The 25532-nt window shown below is 53.6% G+C and overlaps 1 protein-coding gene across 1 annotated transcript; it reads left to right on the forward strand.

Annotated features, from left to right (window-relative positions):
- The first annotated feature begins 734 nt into the window (after positions 1–734).
- LOC144945706 (decorin-like) lies at positions 735–20763 on the forward strand. The gene is made up of 7 exons (XM_078874274.1): positions 735–1126; positions 4301–4413; positions 5650–5863; positions 18836–18949; positions 19536–19629; positions 19878–20013; positions 20495–20763. Exons 1-7 carry the CDS (start codon positions 754–756, stop codon positions 20690–20692), a joined length of 1242 nt encoding a protein of 413 aa, XP_078730400.1. The 5' UTR covers positions 735–753; the 3' UTR covers positions 20693–20763.
- Positions 20764–25532: the final 4769 nt, after the last annotated feature.

The following is a 25532-nucleotide window of genomic DNA, read 5'->3' on the forward strand; positions in this document are numbered from 1 at the left end:
CGAACCCTGATGGAGTTCAACAATGATGACGTCATCCTGCACTATTTACGACCGGAAGCAGGTGGATGGCTTCACAATTCTGGCAAATCGTCCGAAGATGCTGGATGTAATTACCAGCGAAACGTCGTACTCAAATTCTAAATGTCGTGGATTCACTCTTCAAACACACCGGTGGGCTGAAGAAGTAACCATTTGGCGTTTTGTTAACGTGACACATTTTTTACAGATTGGCCGTGTCGGGTGGTGGAGGGTTGCGACACATTTATAATAACGCGATCTAACCCAATAACCTTTCTTATGGATAATACTGGTCGCGAAAGCCTACTTGTTAAACTCACCTTCACCTACTCACCAAACCTAAAACTGACCACCACCTACTCACCAGACATGAAAATGACCACACCTACTCACCAAATCCTAAACTGACCACAATTACTCACCTGACCTAAAACTCATCACACCTATTCACCACACCTACTAACCACACATACTCACCACACCTACTCACTAGATCTAAAACTTACCACACCTACTCAACAGACCTAAAGCTCACTACACCTACTCACCATACCTAAAACTGACAACACTTACCAGACCTAAAACTCACCACACTTACCAACCCTAAAACTCACCACCACTTACTCACCAGACCTAAAACTCACCACAGCTACTCGCCAGACCTAAAACTCACCACACTTACTTGCCTCTCCCTAGGCTGTTGATACACCAATCCCAATAACCACAACAACAACCATGGGCACCGAGCAACAGGGGAGGACGCCGCTGATGGTGGCGATGCCGGTGATGCTGCTGATGATCCTGGCGATGATGGCCGTACCGTGCCAAGCCAAGGCCTTCACGCAGAGATCCTTCCTCGACTTCATCTCGGGGGCGGAAGCCTTCCAGGGGGACGACGGCTCTGCCGAGGGGGCGCTCATTCCCGCGAAGCCCCCCGTGAAGCCCCCCGTGAAGCCCCCCGTGAAGCCCCCCGCAAAGTCCCCCGTGCGGCCCGCCGTGGTGCCCACGTTGCTGCCCCCGATCTACGAACCCGATGGAGGCCCCTCCGACTTCCCGTGTCCCTTCGGGTGCATGTGCCAAGTCAAGGTCATGCACTGCTCCGGCGTGGGTGAGTGCGTGGGTGACGGGGTGGGCGAGAGGGTGGGCGGTGGGGTGGGTGAGTGGTTGAGTGAGTGGGTGAGAGAGAAGGTGGGTGGATAAGAGGGTATGTGAGTGGGTGGGTGAGTGAGTGGGTGTGTGAGTGGGTGGGTGGCGTTTGTGTGCAGGTTGCCCTATGTGACTTCATTACAACCGTCTGGTCCACGGGAAGTTTTCCGCAGGATTGGAAGGATGACCTGGTGGTCCTCCATCTCTGCCTCATAGCCCATCCTCCTGTTACTCGCTGCCCCCACCCCCAGGTACGACCAGGCCTTCCCCTACTCCTAACACCACCCAAACCCCTACCACCAACCCTACCCCTAATACCACCCGTACCTCTATCACTACCCATGTCACCAACCATACCCCTATCACCAACCGTATCACTACCCTAACCCCTCCTTAACCTCTCCAGCCTGTTCTCCTGTCACCATAACTACACCACCACCAATTTGAACAACCTCACTCTTAAAATTTTGATTTAAAGCTTTCGTGACTGCAGGGATTAATATTCTTGGTTCTTTCGATAAAGTCACGTCGTGACTTTACCGAAAGAACCAAGAATATAACCTCACTCTTTATTTCAACCATTATCATCGTATGTACCAGGGGCGGTTTCTTCATTAGGGCGATTGGGCGACGCACCACCAATGTCATTCAACCACAGAGTCACGCTAGCCGTCACTGTGCCTCTGGATATAGTCCAATCAGCGTCATGCTACGTTCTGTGGAGTACCGCCTCTTTTTGGGCGATTTCCCTCCAGCTGAGAATCGCCCCGAGTGGTCCCATAGACTTACATTCAAAGATGTTTTTTTTCGAACGGGGGCGCTGCAATGCATTCTCTATGGCTTCCGGGAGGGCTCGCCCTAACGTGCTTACGTCATCATATGTGCTTACGTCATCATACGTAAGCACGTTTCATCCAACAATATAATTTGTCGCCACCTAGTGGAATCTTTAATAAAAGAAACTTGAGTGGTTTGTTTTAATAGTGAGTATAGAAACAAACAAGATGTATTGTAAGAGTCACTTTATTTTTCATTAATATTAAAGAAGTGAAGTTGCCTTTACATGCTTAAGCTGTTAATTTATCCATTGCATGGGTGGACCTTATCCTTATCAATCATCCAGACATTTGCCCCCCCTGAGAGATTTTGCAGGAGCCGCCACTGGTATGTACAATTGTATAATTGCTGTAAAAAGCGCCTTGGAATTAAATGCTATATATACACATCTGTAGTGAGTCCAACTGAGACGCAGAAGTTATTCTTCAGAGGCAACACATTTATTACACAACACGTATATACAAAAAGGGTAGCTGCCGCTTTACAAGATTCAGCCTAGGGTGGTGACCACCCAGCTAACTACACTACCATACAGGAGTTATGGCTACGACGGACCAGACCCATACTCATGTCCCAGGCCACGTGTTGCTGCCTCTTCAGATGTAGAACGTGGAGCTTCCAGCTTGCAGAACAAAGCTACCCCGGTCCCTACGTGACTTTACCGAAAGAACCAAAGAGTATGGATTCATGCAGTTACGAAAGCTTCAAATCAAGATCAAACAGGTTTTGTTTGGCCGGATAGAGGGCTAAACGGGTAAGTGGGTGGATTAGTGGGTGGGTGAGTAGGTGGGTGAGTGGTTGAGAGGGTGGGTGAGTACGTGGGTGAGCGTGAGGGTGAAAAAATGGATAAGTGCGTGGATGGGGGAGTGAGTGAGTGAGTAAATGGGTGCGAGGGTGGACTAGTTTGTGGGCGTGAAGGTGGGTGAGTGAGTCAAAGTGTAGGAGAGTGGATGGGTGAGAAGGTGGGTGAGTGGGTGGGTGGGTCAGTGAGTGAGAAAGTGAGTCAGTGGGTGAGTGAGTGAGTGAGAAGGTGGATGAGTGTTTGAGATTGTGGGTAAGTACGTGGGTGAGTGAGTGGGTCAGTGTGTAACAAGGTGGATGAATGGGTGGAGGAGTAGATGGGTGAGTAAGAGTAAGTGGGTGGATTATTAGTTGAGTAAGTGAATGGGTGAGTGTGCGAGCGAGTGGTGAGTGGGCACATGCCTCATTCTCTCAGCGTTTCCTACGCAGCTGTGAACTATCTCTCTCTGCCCCCTCTCTCTTCCTCTCCGCCCCCTATCTCTTCCTCTCCTTTCTCTCCCTTCCTCTCTCTCTGTGCTCCCTCTCTCTCTCTATCCTTGTGGCTCTACAGTATTCGTTACCAGTGAGCTCGGATGCTTCACATGGTTCGTAGGCACAGCCGTAGCGAGGGGTAGACTGGACATGGTGTGCCGGCTTTGTCAATATTTTCCATGTCACTGAATCGGACAGATCCGATGGAATTGTTACCTCCTGTCTCACTGTCTCTCTTCTATACCTTGCCTGTTTCCCCACATTGCCTGTTTCCCCACCTTGCCTGTTTCCCCGTGTCTAGTGCGTGTGCCCACTCTCTCTCCTCGTGTTTCCTCTGAGTGTCTTCTTCTGTCTCCCCGTGTCTCCTCCCCCCCGCATCGCCTCTCTCTCCCAGCGTCTCCACTCCACATGTGCGTGGCAGAGCGACGATCGTGATCACACATCTGGTCCTCATGTGTCTCCGTGTGTCTCCCTGTGTCTCCTGCCAAGGTCTTAATTTGAAAAGGAACATGAAAGAGAGAGGCAATTATGCGGATGGGGGGAGGGAGTTTGGGGAGAGGGTTGGTGAGATTTGGGGGTTGGGGGGTGGGCAGAGACAGAGAGAAATTGAGACAGGAGACACGGAGAACCACAGAGAGAGAGAGAGACGTGAGACGAACGCTGAGACAGACACGTGAAGAGAGACAATGAGAGGGAAAGAAACAGATACGGACAGATGCAGACACAAAGATCCCCCATATAGCCTGTTATATAGCCTGCTATAGACTGTTATAGACTGTAGGGGCAAGTGCTGTTAGCGAGTAGCGCCTATGAAGGCCGACACGGCACACGAGGGGGTGGGTGGTCAGTACCACGCCCGGACGCCTTTGTCTCCCCAGTGCTGATGGCTTTATTACGCACCACTGTAGATACTCATTTTAGGCTGAGTCGACCTAGGGGAAGCCCAAAACATGGGGTTACCCAGGACGTTTACCGCTTCTGCCTCTGTGAATGGCCCTGCCCCTGAACTGCCCCCGTGAATGCCCAGGCCTGAAGAAGGTTCCTGCGAACCTGCCCCCGGATCTGCTTATCCTGGATCTGCAGAACAACAAGATCAGCGAGTTGCGTGACGGGGACTTCGACGGACTCAAAGTCCTCCAGGTTAGTAGCAGCAGCAGTGACAGTGGTAGTAGTAGCAGCAGCAGTGACAGTAGCAGTAGTAGCAGCAGCGGTGGTAGTGGTAGCAGTAGCAGTGACAGTAGAAGTAGTAGCAGCAGCGGTGGCAGCAGTAGTAGCAGCAGCAGTAACAGCAGCAGCAGTAGTAGCAGTCGCAGCAGTAACAGCAGCAGTAACAGCAGCAGCAGTAGTAGCAGTCGCAGCAGTAATAGTGGTAGCTGCAGCAGTAGTAGCAGCAGCTGTAGTAGCAGCAGCAGTAGCAGCAGCAGTAGTAGCAGCAGTCGTAGGAGCAACAGGAGCAGTAGTAGCAGCAGCAGTAGTAGCAGCAGGAGTAGCAGTAGTAGTAGCAGCAGCGGTAGTAGCGGCAGCAGTAGCAGCAGCAGTAGCAGCAGCAGTAGTAGTAGCAGCAGCAGTAGTAGCAGCAGGAGTAGCAATAGTAGTAGCAGCAGCGGTAGTACCGGCAGCAGTAGCAGCAGTAGCAGCAGCAGTAGTAGCGGTCGTAGTAGCAGCAGTAGTAGTAGCAGCAGCAGTAGTAGCAGCAGCAGTAGCAGTAAAGGCGGTAGCAGCAGCGGTAGCAGCAGCGTGCCATCTCACCTCCCCTCTCGACTCTAAACTAAACTATTTATTTTATTTCACCAGGTAAGGCCCACTGAATTTTGTAGCTCTCTTTTAGAAGCGACCTGGCTGACACAAACGACAGCTCAACGCAGTGGCTTGTTCTCATTTGGACATTTATGGCAGCAGCCAAAGACGCTAAACGCGTGGTGATGTTGACTCTAAACGTGGAAGGGAAAAACGGTGGACCAGCAGAAACATCCACGTGGTCACGGGGAGAGGCACGGAAACTCCCAATTTACAGCAGGCGTCAGGGTCGGGATCGAAACCGCGGCCTCCTGCATACCAGGCGAGGTTGTTAACATATCCTAGCCACCACGTGGTGGCTAGCAGGGTGGACAATGCGGGGGTGGAGGGTGGATAGCGTGGTGCCCTACCCACACCTGTCACCCACTTGTCACCTCCGCTCCCCTCTCACCTGCCCAAACCTCTCACCTGCCCACACCTTTCACCTCCCCTCTCACCTACCCAAACCTCTAAACTACTCTCCATTCTCACCTACCCTCCCCTCTCACCCACCTCTCACCTACCCCGACTCTGACCTACCCTCCCCTCTCACCCAACCTCATGCCCCACCCACTTACGCCCCCCCTTCAACTTCACCAGGTGCTGATCCTGGCGGGTAACAATATCGAGTCGGTATCAGCGGGCGCGCTGGCGCCGCTGGCAAGCCTCGAGCGCCTCCACTTGTCGCGCAACCGCCTGGCCGTGGTGCCCCCGGCGCTGCCCCCCACGCTGCTCGAGCTGCGCCTGCACGAGAACCGCATCGCAGCGGTCGGAGCCAACGCACTCGCGGGGCTCTCCAGCCTCATCTGCTTCAGTGAGGGGAGGGGGGTCGGGGGGGCACAGTGGGTCAGGGGGGATAGTGGAGGGCTAAGTGGTTGTGTTTGGGAGGCACAGGGGGGATAGTGGGGGGCTGAGTGGTTGTGTTTGGGAGGTACAGGGGGGGGTAGTGGGGGGCTAAGGGGTTGTGTTTGCGAGGCACAGGGGGGGGATAGTGGGGAGCTAAAGGGGTTGAGTTTGGGGGGCTCAGGAAGGAAATGACAGAAATTATCCCGAGCTGAACAATGCATAACTGCCCCCTCCTCTGTGTGTGGAGTAGGGGTCACTTAGAAGGGATGTCAGAGGTAGATCTGTGATATCTGCTTTCACAGGCCAATCTGTGGGAGTGCAAACGTTGGGGGTGTTTTATAATCACCCCCAACGTGGAAGCTGTGAGCACACAAGACCACACACTGAGCCACCGTGTATATATCGTGTAGTTGCATCTAAATTATGTACAGTATATGGTATGTATGTGTTGTGTACATTACGTATGTAGTGGGTTCACTTGAGATACACACTAATTCAGGAGGCAAGACGTTTATTCTATGACCACAACGGGGTAACTGCATAATCAGCAACCACAACGGGATAAATACATAACCGGTAACCACCACGGGGTAACTATATAAACGGGTCAGGTCAGTCGGCACAATGCCTGACCCATGATGCTGAGTATGAAGACCGGTGACCGAGGAGAAGCCGTAGCACGGTGGGCTCCATTCCAGCAGACAGCCCCAATGGGTCCCCCCCGGGACCTCCCTTTTATGCCCCCCAGCGTGGTCTGACTCCGCCCTCGGCCACGCCCCCTTCTGGAACTTACCAGAAGATTCTGGGCCATACGCCACGTGTCCCTTCTGTCACCTTTGGCCCACATCCTTACCCTGTCCTGTCATGTGCCCTTGCCAGCCAACCGGGCTGCTACATCCTCAGATACCCCATGCCCCCTAGGAACCCCTTTCCATGACATAGTGTACCCTTCTGGTAGTGAGGGCTACTCCACTCCCAGTTCCCCTCTCTATCAGTAACTGGTGCTCGGCACCGTAGTGACCCATTATATGTCACTAAACGTGTATATTGTTTATCTATATGCTGTCTATATTGTTTATCTATATGCTGTCTATATTGTGTGTTGTGTGTGTAGTGTATAAAAACATAACATTAATAAAAGGTAAAACTAGGCTAATGCCGGAAACTCCAGGGAAACAGGCATTTACGACGTCTCCTGGCCAAAACCTATTTGGCGGAGCCAAGGGATTAAACCTGCACCCTCGGGGTTCCTCCAGTAAGGGCAAAAAGCCACAGAGTGGTCACGTGAAATATTGGAATACTCGCGAAGAAGAGGCTGCCACTCCTATGTCGAGAGCTGGACTGGTCCCGCCTGGACCTCTGGTATACAGGAGGTCAGGTTCTGGCTCCAGTCACTATGAGGGGTGGACAGTCTGCCACTGGATGCAGGAAACTGCCAAACAACAGGGAGTGGTTCATCTTTTTGTGGGACCGTGGCGGTGAGGTGTGAGAATCTCTAATCCCCCACAAAAGATTAACCTCAGTGGAGTCATGCAGGTGTAACAAAGGTCGTTGAGACAACGTCTGGAATTCAGTATTCTTTATTAAGTTTCTTTCACAGCTCTCACAATACTCGTTCCTCTGCTCTATGGCTCCTTCATGCTGTTGGCAGACAGCATGAAAGGGAGAGAGAGAGAGGGAGAGAGAGAAACTGCCGCGGCCCGCCACGTGGCAGGCTCCGGACCTCCACACCAGCGTGGCTTCCACCTTCGTTCCTCCAAGCTCTGACCACGTGCTGTCCGTCTCCGCCCCCTTTAATCCCTGGCCCACGTGATGCCTCGCAGCCAATCCTCAGCAACATCCCTGGAACCTTCCAGAGCCCACTCTACGGCCCCAGGGCCACGCCCCTAACTCGACTCCCCATTGGTTGCGGGCTGAAGCCAGGAGAGCCAATCATCCTCTTACAGGTGTAACCTTCGCATTACATCAGGGCCACGCCCCTGGCTCGACTCCCCATTGGTTGTGGGTTGAGGCCGGCAGTCAATCATTATCATCCAGGTGTAACCCATTCATCACCCCCCCCCCCCCCCCCGTGAAAAAGTGAGCCGTCTCAGCTGGGAAAAGGGCGATGGGCCAACCCCTGCGACTAATATTTAGGGCACCAATGACGCGTAACGAGGTAAGATTAGTAGGGCGCCGAACAACGCGCAGTGCGATGTAGGAGCAATACAACATTAGGGCGCCAACTGTAGCGCGGTATAACAGAAGGGGTTACAGGTAAAACATGGCAACGGTGTTAACGAAATGGGAGCGACTTTGATTGCGTGCGCGACGCCGGTCCCTCTCCCCCCATGGAGCGTGGTCATCTCGCCAATTGTTCAGTAGGAGGGGGCAACGGAGGAGGAGCGGGTTCGGCGTCCTCCGTGGATGGAACGGGCCTCGTCGGAGGCTGCTCGTCAGGGGCCTCGACGCTCTTCAAGGCCTGTGTGTCTGCGGGGGGTAGAACACGTCCCCGCTGGGGATTAAATGGCGAGGCAAGTGGCACGTCAGGCACATCAGACCCCGGCAGGTCGGCAAGTGGGGATGAAGGGCCAGTGCGTGGTTTGAAATAAGGTTTCAGACGCGATGAGTGGACATACTAACGACGCAGCCCGTACTGGATGTGAACACTTTGGGGAGTCTGGACTTCTATTAGTCTCACAGGCCCTCGCCAAGGCCTGTGCAGTTTAGGGGACGTGCCTACAGGCACCTGAGGGCAATGGAGCCACACCGCGTCGCCCACCGTCCAAGGCATGTCACGTCGCGATCGACGCGCGTATCTCTCGTTCCGTGCCTGTGTACGGGCCGTTGCACTCCTGACGGCTTCCCGCGCCTCCGTAACATGCCGAAGCGAGTCATGGACGTGATCAGGCAAGGAAGGGGAGGGTTCCTTTCCCGCTGTACTGAGTTGCACAATCGGAGGCACGTTTTCCCGCCCATACATAAGAAAAAATGGCGAATACCCCGTGGACGCGTGCAGGACCATGCGGTACGCCGACAGAACGCCAGGTATGTGCAAGTCCTAGTCGGTCTGCTTTTTGCTCACCGTGTGACAAAGCATGGCCGAAAGGGTACGGTTAAATTAGTTCCACCATTCCATCCGTCTGCGGGTGGTAAGGGGAAGTGCGGATTTTCTTCGTACCCAAAGCAGTGCATACGTCCCGGAGCAATTTAGAGGAGAAGATACGTCCTTGATCCGTGAGTAATTTCTCAGGAGCCCCCTTATCCATCACGTATCCATTCAAGAAAGCCTCGGTGATGGACGAAGCCGATTGGTCGGGTAAAGGCCAGGCCATAGGCCAACGAGAAAAATATTCGACCCCGACCAAGAGATACTTATTACCCCTTGCTGATGGGGGAAACGGGCCGAGGATATCTAGAGCAACCAGCTCATTAATACGAGATACCTCGATCGATTGCAAGGGTGGAACATAATTTTGACGTGGCGGTTTCCTCTTTGCACAATCTTGGCATGCCCAGATAGTTCTGGTGATATCCGCCGTCATACCCGGCCAAAATAAATCTTGCTGCATCGTGAGCAATGTCTTCTGCACGCCGAGATGCATCAGCTTGTCGGAGTGCAGCGCGCAGATAAGATCATGGCAAAGGGACGATGGCACAACAAGGCGTGAACAGTCCGACAACCCGTCCGTGCACATCAGCAACCCTTCCCAGTCAGTATATAACTGCGATTTTCCCCCCGACAAGTGAGATCTCGGCTTTCCGACCAGATCCCGCAGTGGAGCCAACGAGGCATTCGCCCTTTGTTCATGCAGCCACACCAAGTGCGGCAAATGCAACGTGCCATCGGCCCCAACGGGCGTACACCGGCCATCATCTATTGGCATCGCACCCATAACTGGACAGGGAGGGGTGGGCGTCGCTGCGCAGCAATGTGTACCCGTCAAACAGACGCAGGGAGGGTTCAAGGGCAATCTGGAAAGAGCGTCTGCATTGCCGTGACAGGTACCTTTACGGTATGTGATATCAAAAGAAAATTCCTGCAACAATTCCAACCATCGAGCCAATTGTCCGGACGATTGTTCCAATTTTAGCGCGTATTGCAAGGCAGCGTGGTCAGTGCGCACGAGGAATTTTCTACCATATAGGTACGGCCAGTACTGGCGAACAAAATGGACGATCGCCAGCAACTCCCGACGAGTGACGCAATAGCGCGTTTCGGTGGGAGACAAAACCCTGCTGCCATATGCCACAACTCGTTCAACACCGTCCTTCCGTTGCGACAAAACAACACCGATGCCGGTGTCACTAGAATCCGTGTCCAGGATGAACGGTTGGGAAAAATCGGGGTAGTAGAGTGTCGGCGCGGTGGCCAAGCAATCCCGGAGAGACTGGATAGCCAGTTCCTCTTCCGGACCCCATTTGAATCTGATTCTTTCCCATCAGGACATTGCAGAGGTTTTGCCAACGTCGCGAAATTCTTAACAAACCGGCGATAATAGGATGCAAAGAACTATGAACCATTGCACGTCACCCACAGAAGTGGGCGTCGGCCAATCACGAACACACGACGTATTTTGATGGTCAGTGGACACACCACTAGAGCTGACGATGTGTCCGAGGTAGCGGACAGAACGTTGCAACAAATGGCATTTTTTTGGTTTAAATTTGAGGTCGGCCGATCGCATTCTTTGAAAGACAGCCTCCAGCCGTTGAGGGTGTTCTTTGAAGGTCCGACTGAATACAATAACGTCGTCCAAATATATGAGGCACGTCTCCCACTGTAGCCCCGCCAGCACCAACTCCATCAGGCGCTGGAATGTCGCCGGCGCGGCATTCAAGCTCATGGGCAGGCGGTCAAATTAAAACAAGCCCTGCAGCGTGTGAAACACCGTTTTCGGCTTCGACGCATCATCGAGGGGGAGTTGCCAAAACCCCGATGAGAGGTCGAGAGTAGAAAAGAAAATGGCCCCTGACAAGGCGTCCAACGAATCGTCCTTCCATGGCAGGGGGTACGCGTCTGCCACGGATATTTTATTCAACTGGCGAAAGTCAACACAAAACCTCAATCCGCCATCCTTTTTAACCAACACCACTGGTGCGCCCCAAGGACTGTTGGACGGCGAAATAATGTCGGCCGCCAACATGTTGTCCACCGCGCCACGCACATGCTCCCTTTCCGCAGGGCTCATGCGGTGCGGGTGCATATGTATTGGTCCTGCCGCACCGGTGTCAATATGGTGTGACAAGAGCGAGGTGTGGCCCAAATCAGTCATCTTTACTGAAGACGTCTGCGTATTTTGACAATAGTGAACGCAATGCGTTCTGCTGCGTGGATAACAAAGACGTATTCTCACGGAACAATTCGGCGATCCATCGATCATCCGAATGAGTGGCCCAAGACACGCCGGCAGCCATTACTCTAGGTTGGTCCCCATCAAGGCTAGTAAAGTCGGTAGTGGCATGGGCCAATACCGCACCCGCCGGAACGACCACTCGTTCCGGGCCCCCATTCAACACTTGTAAGAATGGGGCCTGCCCAGCCCGAACGATAGTCTGAGCCGCGACAAGGGAAAAGGCCTTAGCCACGGAGTTCGACGGGGACAGTAACACACCCGCCGCCCCATCCGCGGCCTCCAACCGCTTCCGGTAGCGCAGCGGGATGAGCATCTGTGTACCCGGGGGTATCTCCACAGTGACATCGGCCAGCACGTGAACGGCGTTCCCTGGAGGCGGCCGGCCCCACAGGGACGGCAAGAAGGACATCTTAACGCCCCCAGGCATCTCTAAACAACCCTGATCCAGAAGGATTTTGACAGGCATCCGACGAAGAAAATCGGTACCCAACAAACATGGAACCGCCAGTGATCGCGAAATAAGAACCGAACCGGATGCGGCAACATTCCCAATGTCAATGTGGATATCCACCCGTCCTATGATACCCATGCCACCCCCTATAGCGGCAATGCATGCGTCATTAGCCGGTTGGACCCGCGATGCAGGGATGGATACTAGATGAAAAATCACATCCGAAATGATGGTCGCCAACGCACCGGTATCCACCAAAACACGCACGTCTACCCCTTGAATCGTGCCCGGCACCGTGGAGGATCCCAATGCGGCTGCAATCACCCTTCGAGCCAATTTTTTCCTGCATAACCGTGTGCGGTACCGAATCAGCATGCCAACAATTAACATCAGATAAACCTACAGGGGTGCAAGTCGATGCGTGAGGTGTTTGGACCTGCCGGGTGCCCGACGCGTGCCGACTTGCCCGAGAATGATGTCGATCCGCGTCCGGTGGAGGAGATGGAAGAAGGCCCGACGGGAGCTGTAGAGGTCAGAACCGGCGCCGACAATTGCAGGCGAAGTGGCCCAGTCGGCCACACTTGAAACAAGTGGTGGCAGCCCGACGGTCGGTCGCCTCGGCCCCCGCTCGTGACCGCCCGGCCCCGTCGCGCTGCGTGTCCCGCTGGCGTTGCGGGGTCCAGCGAGGAGCAGCAGCCACCAACTCGTCATCGCTAGACTCGTCCGGGATGTGCACGACGCGACGTGGAGCCCATCCCAGCGGTTCACCATCCTTTTTGGGGTCCCCCGTCCAAGTCGCCATCTGGTCCCAACGTCGCAAATTGTATTTGGCATCTAAACATCGCGCCACCCAACGAGACGTCAGCGGCTCGTGGCTGCACACCGGCAGTGAGATGTTTAACTCCTGCGATAGTTAAATCATTCTTGCAAGAATGAGAGGGTCCACGAGATCGGCAGAGGACTCGGGATAGGCGGCCATAGCGAGCGCTAATAGCGCACCACGGTACGCCAAAGGTGTTTCTTCCGGCCCTCGACGTCACTGCATACATTTTCTATGAGCAACCAATGGTGGCTCGTAAAATTCCGCCATTTCAGCGAAGGCGTCCTTTAGCGTCTTCTTCCTACTCGCCAGGATGGAGCGGAAACGGCCAAGGACACATCGTCCAACAGCGTAGGTAGAGCCTCCAGTGCCTCGGACTCCGTCCACCGCACCGATCGGAAGGCGGATTCGAATCTCCACGTAAATGCGCTCCAGTCGCCTCTGGCGACTAATTCTTTAATATGAGGAAGGCGATGGCTGCGGCCACTGTCGGAGTCCTATGGCGTGCCCGTTCCCACCACCCGCGCAGCACGCAGCTCCGCGAAGATGGCGGCCGCCGGCAGCATGGCAGCGGCCCCGCCCAAGATGGCGGCCTCCTCCTCCGCAGCAGGTGTAATGGCGGACGCAGCCCCCCGTTGGGAGGTCAAGGTCGTCCGCACTCGGATGCGTCCCACGAGGCCCACCCAGGGTGGCAGACAACGCCACCACCATCACGAGATTAAGCATCACCACACAGAGAGACTGTTCCGCCACTCGTCGCCACCCTTCGTCCGTAGCTGAAGACGCCTCCGCGCCGGCCTGTCGTTTTTGCGTGGCGTCGGGGAGAGCAGCAGTCGGCAGCAGCGGTCCCGTTGCGCCCAGCAGCTCGTCCTCGTCCGCATCGTCGTCCTCTTCCGACGGCGGGTCCGGTGGGTTCCTTTTTTTGAGGTGCTTGGACATCTTGGATGATGGTCCAAACAGTCTCAAAATTTACTTCTGACTCCAATGTAATAAAGGTCGTTGAGACGTCTGGAATTCAGTATTTTTTATTAAGTTTCTTTCACAGCTCTCACTATACTCGTTCCTCTGCTCTATGGCTCCTTCACGCTGTTGGCAGACAGCGTGAGAGGGAGAGAGAGGGAGAGAGAGACTGCCGCAGCCCACCACGTGGCAGGCTCCGGATCTCCGCACCAGCGTGGCATCCATCTTCGTTCCTCCAAGCTCTTACCACGTGCTGTCCGTCTCCACCCCTTTTAATCCCTGGTCCACGTGATGCCTCGCAGCCAATCCTCAGCCACATCCATGGAACATTCCAGAGCCCACTCTACGGCCCCAGGGCCACGCCCCTAACTCGACTCCCCATTGGTTGCGGGCTGAAGCCAGCAGAGCCAATCATCCTCTTCCAGGTGTAACCTTCCCATTACATCAGGGCCACGCCCCTGGCTCGACTCCCCATTGGTTGTGGGCTGAGGCCGGCAGAGTCAATCATTATCATCCAGGTGTAACCAATTAATCATCCAGGTGTAACCCATTTATCATCCAGGTGTAACCTCACATTACACAGGTAAGGCCGATGAGTCAGATGTTTCCTATGGCATCCTGTCACAGGTGCTAGCTAAAGTGATCCCTCGGGAAAGATTCATCTTGTTCGGTGACTTTAATGCCCGAGTGGGTCATGACGCTGACATCTGGGCTGAATTTATTGGAAGGCATGGGCCAGATCAGCTCAATTACAACGATAGGAGGTTGCTAGACGTTTGTGCAGCGCATGGGCTTTTAATTACCAACACACTGTTCCGGCATCGCATCCACACAACATCATAGATGCATGCCTCGTCCAAGCAAGATTATCTGCTACATGACCAGGAGTCGGCGCCATTTCCTGTTCGCCTTCGGGTTCGACAGGGATGTTCTACATTATTTAATATATTTTTCGACCATATAGCTTGAGAAGCTTTCCATTGCTGTAAGCAGAGGAATTTCCATCTAGTACAGATACAATGGGAGGCTGATCGATGCATGGGTGCAGTCAAGGGATGGCTCCCTATTGGTCAACTATATATTATATATGCTGATGATCTGGTGATTGCTGTGCACTCAGAGAAGGAAGTGGAGGCGCTGTTGCTTTACCTGGAGTTTGCTACTTAAGAGATGGGGCCTTACCATCAGCCCCTCCAAAACTAAGCACCTGCCTGGGTATTTTGTAACATCAAACACTCCACCCCATCACTCCCCATTGTGGAGAGAGTAGAGAGTTTTCTTATGACCAGAATATGGATTCCTGCTGTCACGAAAGCTTCAAATCAAGGTTGTATATATTGTCTTGAAAAATAATGAAAATAAAATGAAAGTAACATGTAATTTATTCGAATTTATGCAATTTTGCTAATCAGGATTGTCTTCGTTGTCTCGGGGTGTATTAACAATCGTGATAATACGTATACATATATGTAATTTATTCAAATATGCTAATGTATGTGATTATGATCATTAGGCTCGGTTTTGTTGTCTCGGGGTGTGTTTCCAATCGTGATAATACAATGATTCTCGCTTTAACTTTCACTGATTATGTTTTAGTGTGTTTATGTCAGGCCTCAGAATTCAGATCTCACCGCAGGATATAGTTCTTATAATTAATATTTTGCATGAACTTAGGAAGGAACCACTCTGACTCTTCTGTGTTAAGCAACTTTAATATCTAAAAACACTCTAATATGCGAACACTTATGCTCGGAATTGTCAACACAGTACTCCTGGAGATGTCCTACTCATTGATCCGTACAATTAACCCTCAATGGTTACGTTTGTTAAAACTCAGCAACAGAACAATGGGCTAATTTCTCAGAGTAGAGCGACCATGCACGGCGGTAGGAACAGTCCTTAAAAAATAATGACAATATTCATACGAACAGTGATAAAGAAACATGTGCCGTAATGCAAAAGTATACATCAATTAATTCATTGGTAAGATTATGTAATTAAGAATAGTATATGTGCAAGTGTATGTTTAGCTAACAGATGCTTCTCAATTGCCTAATGGGGCTTCACTGAGAACAATAGGCTACCTGTCAGAGGAGCGCGACCATATACGACATCTAGTGTGTCCTCAATGGGTTTCTTGGTAAGAATATGCAATTAATGAAATGTCATGGAACAATAGTGTGCGGCAGTGTGCCTGTTTGCCTACCAGATGCTTATCATTTGGCTAATGGCTTCAATGAATTCACGGGCAAGATTCTGTGATCAAAAGAAAATCTCAACTCAATAGTATTCATGTGAGTGTGTTGATTCGTAACATCGATGCTTATAAATATTTAGTGTGTCATCAATTAATTCATTGGAAAAGATATGCAAGTAACGAAAACGAATGACTAAAATACTTCTAAACGACCGTATTCATGCAACTCAATGGACCGAGCAATGCTTTTCACGATCTGCTAATAGTTAACGCACCACCTTGGGATGGCCACCCTTTCGAAACACAAAGATAACTTTTGGAACAATCTTATTAGTCCCGATATGCATGTCATGTGTGTGGGTGTGTTGTCTCCGAGGAGAGACGTTCCTTGTACCAAAAAAACACCTCGGTTCCCAGCTGGGGGCGATGAGTCGGTGTGTGGGCGTGTCATACACACGGCGCTCTCGCCTGCACCAACACTCCCTCTCTTGGCTGCGCTGACAGGTTCTGTCCACTGCTGGGGTGGTTGTTGAGTCGGCACGATGCTTAAGCCATCGGCGGTGCTCGTGCTGGCAGGATGATGATGGGTCCGGCTCCGTCTGCGTCGATGTGCGTGATGATTCCATTGTCAGACACCGCTTGTAGCTCGTCCGCTGATGCCGATCATCACCCCCCTTTAAACCATGCACGGTTGATCCTTGTAGACTGAGACGGTTTGGAGAAGCGGCGCCAGTCGCCCCCCTCTCCCAGTTGTCTACACGACTCGTGCTGCTCAGAGGACACGCTATAGATCAAAGTATATCGTTCCGTTTCAGTCTCTTTATCTGCCCCTCAACTATCCTTCGCCTGTGGGTTGCGATTTAAAGGAGCACTCTCACGAAATAGTGGTTGTACCAGTTTTCCCTCGAAGGCTTGACTTTGATCGGAGCACAATCAGAATGATTATCACTCTATGATCATAAGTGTTGACCGAACACCGCGACCTTGCCATCGGGAATAGTAATGTTACAGCACTCTTGCCCACGTATTGTAATACTGCGAGTACCAGCCTTGGCTCCAGTCTCTCTCAATGACGAGAAAAAAATAATTAAAAGAAAATCTCTCGGTGATGCGGTGGCTTCTGCCGATGCAGAGCTCTCCGTCAATGTGCCTGTCACAGGGGCAATTCCCGGAGTCTGCCACTCGCAGAACTGATTTGCGTGTTACGTGTTCTTGCTGAGTTGCCCCTCAGAGTGTTTGACTGGCTTTACAACTTTCCACAATTATTAATCTGGAAGCGGGGGCGGTCCTTTTGGCCTTTTTGTCCAGCTGTCTTTATTATCGCCACGTTTCCATTCACGTTCTGAGCTGCGTTTCCCCCCCCCCCCTCTTCCCTCACGGTTGGAGGTGTTAAAAAAAATTCGCCTCAGACTTGCAGTCTCTCAAAGAGTGGCGCTGTGGTCATGTTTTCCGTTTACTCTTCACGAAATACTTAAGAGAATACAATTCTTCTTTTACACCTCTTATAGATTGGTACCGTATGACTTTCTGCAGTTTTAACTCAGCAAGTGACTCAGTACGTTTTGCAGTATTTACAGCACTCACGTCACAGTTTGGAATCCTTGCATGGTATTTGATATATTAAGGGGAGGCGCCCCCCTGCATACATGATTTACTGCTAACATGTGCTGTGTTAGCTGCTGGAAGACAAAAGCGGTTGGTGAGGCTCTGATCCGATGGAATACATATTATATTGGTAGTGTGTGATTTAAACAATTTCGCATTGTATCTCTTCTGAATGACCCTAGGTCTAATACTTTCATAATTATTATTTGGTTTATGCTTAACCAAGATTTGTGGTATACCATAGTTGTTACCAAAGGTATCCTGAGGGTGTTATTGATCTTTGTTCCCCGTCTGTATCACCAGGGATCCGTGCTTCTTATTCTCAAGTTATTTTGATATCCTGAGGTTGAAAAATAGCTAAGCTTCAAACTTACTGTTGTATTTTAAAACCCCATCCAGTTCGCAATGCCCAACCACCCCTCCTGGCTGTTGTTTTATGGCATTTTTCTCTTGAAATCATGAGCCCCCCTTGCACCGGGTTTATATTTTTAATAACCTCCCAAGCAGGCCCGTGTGGCGAGCCAAGAGGCAGGTACATCCTGATAAAAAAAAATATATGCAGAATCACTTAATATAATTTTTTGGAAAAGACATATAATACAACAACTCTGTGTGGAAGCTACCTGGTATGTGACTCCACGCGAAAAGTTGTGCGTCTTCTCGGCCACAGTCATGCCCCCCTTCTCTTTTCTTATGAAAGGTGGACCTCTCTAATGGAACATCTGCGCTTGTTTAAAATATTCAGGTTAACCAGTTTGGGTTTTATGAGAAGCTCACAAATCCTTGAAAGATCTGGACACGGTCCCATCAGTGAGCTCCTCCGGCAGGCAAGGCTGCGTTGTCTGGGTCATGTAGCCCGTGTACCCAGCCACCTCATGCCAAAACAGATTTAGTTTGGCTGGATAGAGGGGGCTAAATGAGCGCGGTACGGGCTGGAGAAGATATGGAATGATGTGGTACGAGAGAATATGGAGCTCAGTAAACTTGCCAATGACTGGTACTAGTGGTGTCAAGATTGGCTTCTGTGGAGGAGGCTCGTGAAGGATGCTGCTGGACGGTTGGAGGCCGTCGACCTGCAGTCGCTCACAACAACAAGCGGAGCGCTAGGTGACTAAAACGCAGTTGGCATAGTGGGGAGCATAGGTGGTCCATCTGCCAGTCATCTCAGTCAGTCAACCCATGGCTCCTGGATCAGTGCCGTGACCGTCTGCCAGCTAGCGTTCGACACTTCACATGGCCTTAAAGTGCAAATGGCCTGGCACAGGCGCCGTAGTGACATCACTGCCATTTAGTGGCAAATTGGGGTTGTTTTGTTGTTGTGTATTTGTGTGTATGTAGTGTGTGTATTGTTTATGTGTATATTGTGTATATATTGTGTATTGTGCATTCGTGCCGTGTATATTTTGTATGCGTTGTGTGCATATTGTGTGCATGTTGCGTAGTCGTGAGTGTGTATATTGTTAATATGTAGTGTATATTGTGTGTGTGTGTGGTATATAGGGTGTATATTGTATACTGTGTACATTGTGTGTGTTTTGTGTGTGCGTGTTTTGTGTGTGCGTGTTGTGTAGTCGTGAGCGGGAACCCTCTGGGCGACTCGGGCATGGCGAGTGGGGGCCTTTCGGGCCTGCGCAGCCTGGCTTATCTGCGGGCCAGCGAGTGCAATCTCACGGCCGTGCCACAGGGTACAGTGCCCCGCCACCACAATAACAACAACCACAACTATCACAACCATAAACACCACAACAAACACAACAATAACCACCACAACAACCATTTCCGCCACCAGCACAATAACCATTACCACCTCCACCAGAATCACCATCACCACCATTACCACCACAACCATGTCAACTACTGTGTCTCAACATGTCCCCGTGTCTCACCGTGTCCCTGTGTCTCACCGTGTCTCACCATGTCACCGTGCCGCACCGTGTCGCACCATGTCCCCGTGTCGCACCGTGACTCACCCTGTCTCCGTGTCTCACCCTGTCCTCGTATCTGACCGTGTCCCCGCGTCTCACCGTGTCTCAACGTGTCCCTGTGTCTCACCGTGTCCCTGTGTCTCACCGTGTCTCACTGTGTCCCCGTGTCTCACCATATCTCACCCTGTCTCCGTATCTGACCGTGTCACCGTGTCTCACCATATCTTACCGTGTCCCCGTGCCTCGCCGTGTCCCTGTGTCTCATTGCTTCACTGTGTCTCACCATGTCCCCGTGTCTCACCGTGTCCCCGTGTCTCACTGTGTTTCACCATGTCACCATGTCTAGGACTTCCACCGCAGCTGCAGGAGCTCTACCTGGACTCCAACGCCATCAATACAGTGAGGAAGGACGACCTCAAGGGCCTGACCAAACTCACCAGGTGAAAGACCCTGATGGTGGTGTGACGGTGGTGTGACGGTGCTGTGATAGTAGTGTGACGGTACTGTGATCGTAGTGTGACGGTGCTGTGACGGTGCTGTGATAGTAGTGTGACGGTACTGTGATCGTAGTGTGACGGTGCTGTGACGGTGCTGTGATTGTGATGTGACGGTGCTGTGATAGTAGTGTGACGGTGGTGTAACGATGGTGTGACGGTGCTGTGACGGTGGTGGTGGCGGTGTTCCCCAGGTTGGGCCTGAGTGACAATGCGGTGAAGTCGGTGGAGGCCGGGGCTCTGGATCTCTCCTCACTGCGGGAGCTCCACCTCGACCACAACGAGCTCAGCAGCGTGCCACTGGGCTTCCCCGCACTCAAGCGCCTGCAGGTGACCACCATCACCACCAGCATCAACAGCACCACCACCGGCACTATTGAAGAAAAATAACCCCTCTTTAGCCTTAACAGACTGTTGGGGCAAGTGCAGTTAGCGAGCACTTATGAAGGCCGGCACGGCACACGAGGGGGTGGGTGGCCAACACTACGCCTGGCCGCCTTTGTCTACCTAGTGGCGATGTTTACACACTGCACCAGGTACTCATTTGAGGTGGAGTCGACCTAGGAGAGGACCAGAAACGGTTCAGACAGTCGTAACTGGTGTTGGCCGTGAGCGGGATTTGAACCTGGGTCGCCGGGATTATAGCGTGGTGCGTTAACCGCTACACGACCAGCACCACCACCGACACAGCGAAGGTGGTGGTGGCACCATATCGTTTGCCAGCGCCCACGAAGTCATCCGGCCCGGGCCACTGGCTTCACCTCCTCCTCTCTCACTCCCCAACCCCACCACCCCCACCTCGCACCCCCAGGTGATCTTCCTGCACGACAACAAGATCGCGTCCGTCTTCAACGACTCGTTCTGCCCGCCAGTGTTCAACCCCAAGAAGGCGCTTTACACCTCCATCAGCCTCTTTGGCAATGCGCTGCGCCCCTGGGAGGTGCCGGCCACTGCCTTTAGCTGCGTTAGCGGACGCGCCGCCCTGCACCTGGGCAACTACCGCAAGTGATCGACCACGACAGCGCCAGCGCGGCGCTTGTGCTAGCGCAGCAACAACACCAGCAGTAGTAGCAGCAGTAGCAGCAGTAGCACCAGCACCAGCAGTAGCAGCAGTAGCACCAGCAGTAGCACCAGCACCAGAAGTAGCACCAGCAGTAGCAGCAGTAGCACCAGCAACACTAAAATCAGTATCACCATCAGCATTAGCACCAGGAGTACTAACAGCTGTAGCACCAACGGTGTAGCACCAGCAGTAACATTAACACCCTTACCATCACCAGCACTAGCTGGTGAGCTAGCAAGCAGCCAATGACACCGGAAGCACGAGCAGCCGAAGCACAGACGGCAGGATCACTCGCAGCATCCAGCAGTCGTGGGCACCAGCGGTGCTGGAAGATCACCGGAAGAACGGATAGAACGAGCAGCGTCAGCAGTGCATCGGCACTAGCAGCAGAAGCAGCAGCACGAGCGGCGGGCACTCGCTGTGCATGCGTTGCGTAACCGGCCTGAGCCTATACCCTGCCATCTGAGCGCGAGCCCACCGTCCCACCAACCGACCGACTGCTGGACGGACAGGCAGACAGACAGACAAGGCAGACAGACAGACAATGCACAGACAAGGCAGACAGACAAGACACAGACAAGGCAGACAGACAAGGCAGACAGACGGACAGACACGGCAAGATAGAAAATTAGCGACGTGGACATACTGGCAGAGGCCAACAGATAAAGGTCCCCCGTGTAGCCTTAACATACCGTTGGGGCAAGTGCTGTTAGCGAGCACCTATGAAGGCCGGCACGGCACATGAAACACCACGCCCGGCCCCCTTTGCCACCTCAGTGGCGATGTTTACACCCATTGCTCCAGGTACTCATTTGAGTCAAACTAGAAGGGAGGCCCAGTTAGCGGGGTTCAGATAACCACCGCGGGTATCAATGGCCATGAGCGGGAATCGAACTCGGGTAGCCAGGGTTCGTAGCGCAGCACCAGTGGCACTCACTCCCCTGTCACACAGCAGACAAGAGAGACAGAATAGACACACGGGCGCGTGCAGGCAGACAGACAGGTGGACCAGACAGATAGACGGACCAGACAGACAGACGGACCAGACAGACACCGAGGCCAGCATAGAGACGTGCGGACGGACAGACGGGCAGATGCAGGGATCGTCCAGAGCTGTACCTCCTGTGTGCGTAGCGGAATCGCCGTTACCTGCCACCTGGAACCCGTTCTATTAAAGGTTATTATCAGCAGCCTGTCCTCAGCCTCCACGTGGTGGTGTGATGTATGTGAAAGCGCTGATTGAGATACGTGTCGTGGGGTTTGGTGATGGCACTGATGGATACGTGCGTGGTGATGTGGTGATGGCACTGATGGAGATGTGTGTGATGTGGTGATGGTACTGATGCAGAGACCCATAGACTCACCACACAGAGACCCATAGACTCACCACACAGAGACCCATAGACTCACCACACAAATACATAGATTCATCACAGAGCTCCACAAACTCACAAGCAAACCCATAGTCTCACACAGAGACCCATAGACTCACCAAACAGAGACCCATAGATTCACATACAGACCCACAGACTCACCACAGCAGTCAACCCATGGCACCTGCTGGGTCTGTTCCGTGACCTCCTCCTGCACCTAGCCTGGTACAGCAGTCAACCCATGGCACCTGCTGAGTCTGTCCCGTGACCTCCTCCTGCACCTAGCCTGGCACAGCAGTCAACCCATGGCACCTGCAGGGTCTGTCCATTGACCTCCTTTTGTACCTAGCCTGGCACAGCAGTCAACCCATGGCAACTGCTGGGTCTGTCCCGTGACCTCCTCCTGCACCTAGCCTGGCACTAGCAGTCAACCCATGGCACCTGCTGGGTCTGCCCGTGACCTCCTCCTGCACCTAGCCTGGCACAGCAGTCAACCCATGGCACCTGCTGGTTCTGTCCCTTGACCTCCTCCTGTACCTAGCCTGGCACAGCAGTCAACCCATGGCACCTGCTGGGTCTGTCCCGTGACTTCCTCCTGCACCTAGCTTGGCACAGCAGTCAACCGATGGCACCTGCAGGGTCTGTCCCGTGGCCTCCTCCTGCACCTAGCCTGGCACAGCAATCAACCCATGGCACCTACTGGGTTTATCCCGTAACCTCTTCCTGTACCTAGCCGGGCACAGCAGTCAACCCATGGCACCTGCTGGGTCTATCCCGTGACCTCCTACTGCACCTAGCCTGGCAGAGCAGTCAACCCATGGCACCTGCAGGGTCTGTCCCGTGGCCTCATCCTGCACCTAGCCTGGCACAGCAGTCAACCCTATGCACCTGCGGGGTCTGTCCCGTGGCCTCCTCCTGCACCTAGCCTGGCACAGCAGTCAACCAATGGCATCAGCTGGGTGTGTCCCGTGACTTCCTCCTCCTGCACCTAGCCTGGTACAGCAGTCAACCCATGGCACCTGCTGGGTCTGTCCCGTGACCTCCTCCTGCTCCTAGCCTGGCACAGCAGTCAACCCATGGCACCTGCTGGGTCTGTCCCGTGAAATCTTCCTGCACCTAGCTTGGCACAGCAGTCAACCCATGGCACCTGCTGGGTCTGTCCCATGACTTCCTTCTCCTGCACCGAGCCTGGCACAGCAACCAACCCATGGCACCTGCAGGAGCTGTCCCGTGGCTTCCTCCTGCACCTAGCCTGGCACAGCATTCAACCCATGGCACCTGCAGGGTCTATCCCGTGACCTCCTCCTGTACCTAGCCTGGCACAGCAGTCAACCCATGGCACCTGCTGGGTCTGTCCCGTGACCTCCTTCTGCACCTAGCCTGGCACAGCAGTCAACCCATGGCACCTGCTGGGTCTGTCCCGTGACCTCCTCCTGTACCAAGCCTGGCACAGCAGTCAACCCATGGCACCTGCTGGGTCTGTGCCGTAGCCTCCTCCTGCACCTAGCCTGACACAGCAGTCAACCCATGGCACCTGCTGGGTCTGTCCCGTGACTTCCTCCTCCTGCACCTAGCCTGGCACAGCAGTCAACCCATAGCACCTGCTGGATCTGTCCTGTGACCTCCTCCTGTACCTAGCCTGGCACAGAAGTCAACCCATGACAACTGCAGGTTCTGTCCCATGGCCTCCTCCTGCACCTAGCCTGGCCCAGCAGTCAACCCATGGCACCTGCTGGGTGTGTCCCGTAACCTCTTCCTGTACCTAGCCTGGCACAGCAGTCAACCCGTGGCATCTGCTGGGTCTGTCCCGTGACCTCCTCCTGCACCTAGCCTGGCACAGCAGTCAACCCATGGCACCTGCTGGGTCTGTCCCGTGGCCTCCTACACCTAGCCTGGTACAGTAGTCAACCCATGGCACCTGCTGGGTCTGTTCCGTGGCCTCCTCCGGCACCTAGCCTGGCACAGCAATCAACCCATGGCACCTGCTGGGTTTGTCCCGTAACCTCTTCCTGTACCTAGCCGGGCACATCAGTCAACCCATGGCACCTGCTGGGTCTATCCCGTGACCTCCTACTGCACCTAGCCTGGCAGAGCAGTCAACCCATGGCACCTGCAGGGTCTGTCCCGTGGCCTCATCCTGCACCTAGCCTGGCACAGCAGTCAACCCATGGCACCTCCAGGGTCTGTCCCGTGGCCTCCTCCTGCACCTAGCCTGACACAGCAGTCAACCCATGGCACCTGCTGGGTGTGTCCCGTGACTTCCTCCTCCTGCACCTAGCCTAGTACAGCAGTCAACCCATGGCACCTGCTGGGTCTGTCCCGTGACCTCCTCCTGCTCCTAGCCTGGCACAGCAGTCAACCCATGGCACCTGCTGGGTCTGTCCCGTGAAATCTTCCTGTACCTAGCCTGGCACAGCAGTCAACCCATGGCACCTGCTGGGTCTGTCCCATGACTTCCTCCTCCTGCATCTAGCCTGGTACAGCAGTCAACCCATGGCACCTGCAGGGTCTATCCCGTGACCTCCTCCTGTACCTAGCCTGGCACAGCAGTCAACCCATGGCACCTGCTGGGTCTGTCCCGTGACCTCCTTCTGCACCTAGCCTGGCACAGCAGTCAACCCATGGCACCTGCTGGGTCTGTCCCGTGATCTCCTCCTGTACCTAGCCTGGCACAGCAGTCAACCCATGGCACCTGCTGGGTCTGTGCCGTGGCCTCCTTCTGCACCTAGCCTGGCACAGCAGTCAACCCATGGCACCTGCTGGGTCTGTCCCGTGACTTCCTCCTCCTGCACCTAGCCTGGCACAGCAGTCAACCCATAGCACCTGCTGGATCTGTCCTGTGACCTCCTCCTGTACCTAGCCTGGCACAGAAGTCAACCCATGGCAACTGCAGGGTCTGTCCCATGGCCTCCTCTTGCACCTAGCCTGGCCCAGCAGTCAACCCATGGCACCTGCTGGGTGTGTCCCGTAACCTCTTCCTGTACCTAGCCTGGCATAGCAGTCAACCCGTGGCATCTGCTGGGTCTGTCCCGTGACCTCCTCTTGCACCTAGCCTGGCACAGCAGTCAACCCATGGCACCTGCTGTGTCTGTCCCGTGGCCTCCTACACTTAGCCTGGTACAGTAGTCAACCCATGGCACCTGCTGGGTGTGTCCCGTGACTTCCTCCTCCTGCACCTAGCCTGGCACAGCAGTCAACCCATAGCACCTGCTGGGTCTATCCCGTGACCTCCTCCTGTACCTAGCCTGGCACAGCAGTCAACCCATGGCACCTGCTGGGTCTGTCCCGTGACCTCCTTCTGCACCTAGCCTGGCACAGCAGTCAACCCATGGCACCTGCTGGATCTGTCCTGTGACCTCCTCCTGTACCTAGCCTGGCACTGCAGTCAACCCATAGCACCTGCTGGATCTGTC

The sequence above is a fragment of the Lampetra fluviatilis genome, chromosome 38 (genome assembly GCF_964198595.1).
Source record: "Lampetra fluviatilis chromosome 38, kcLamFluv1.1, whole genome shotgun sequence".
Taxonomy (NCBI): Eukaryota; Metazoa; Chordata; class Hyperoartia; order Petromyzontiformes; family Petromyzontidae; genus Lampetra; species Lampetra fluviatilis.

Bases quoted from the DNA above. Each gene is read 5' to 3' on its own strand.
- LOC144945706 (XM_078874274.1), top strand. From the start codon at position 754: ATGGGCACCGAGCAACAGGGGAGGACGCCGCTGATGGTGGCGATGCCG. The intron at 5,864-18,835 runs GTGAGGGGAGGG...CGTGTTGTGTAG, and splicing joins CTCCAGCCTCATCTGCTTCA to TCGTGAGCGGGAACCCTCTG. The intron at 20,014-20,494 runs GTGACCACCATC...TCGCACCCCCAG, and splicing joins CCGCACTCAAGCGCCTGCAG to GTGATCTTCCTGCACGACAA.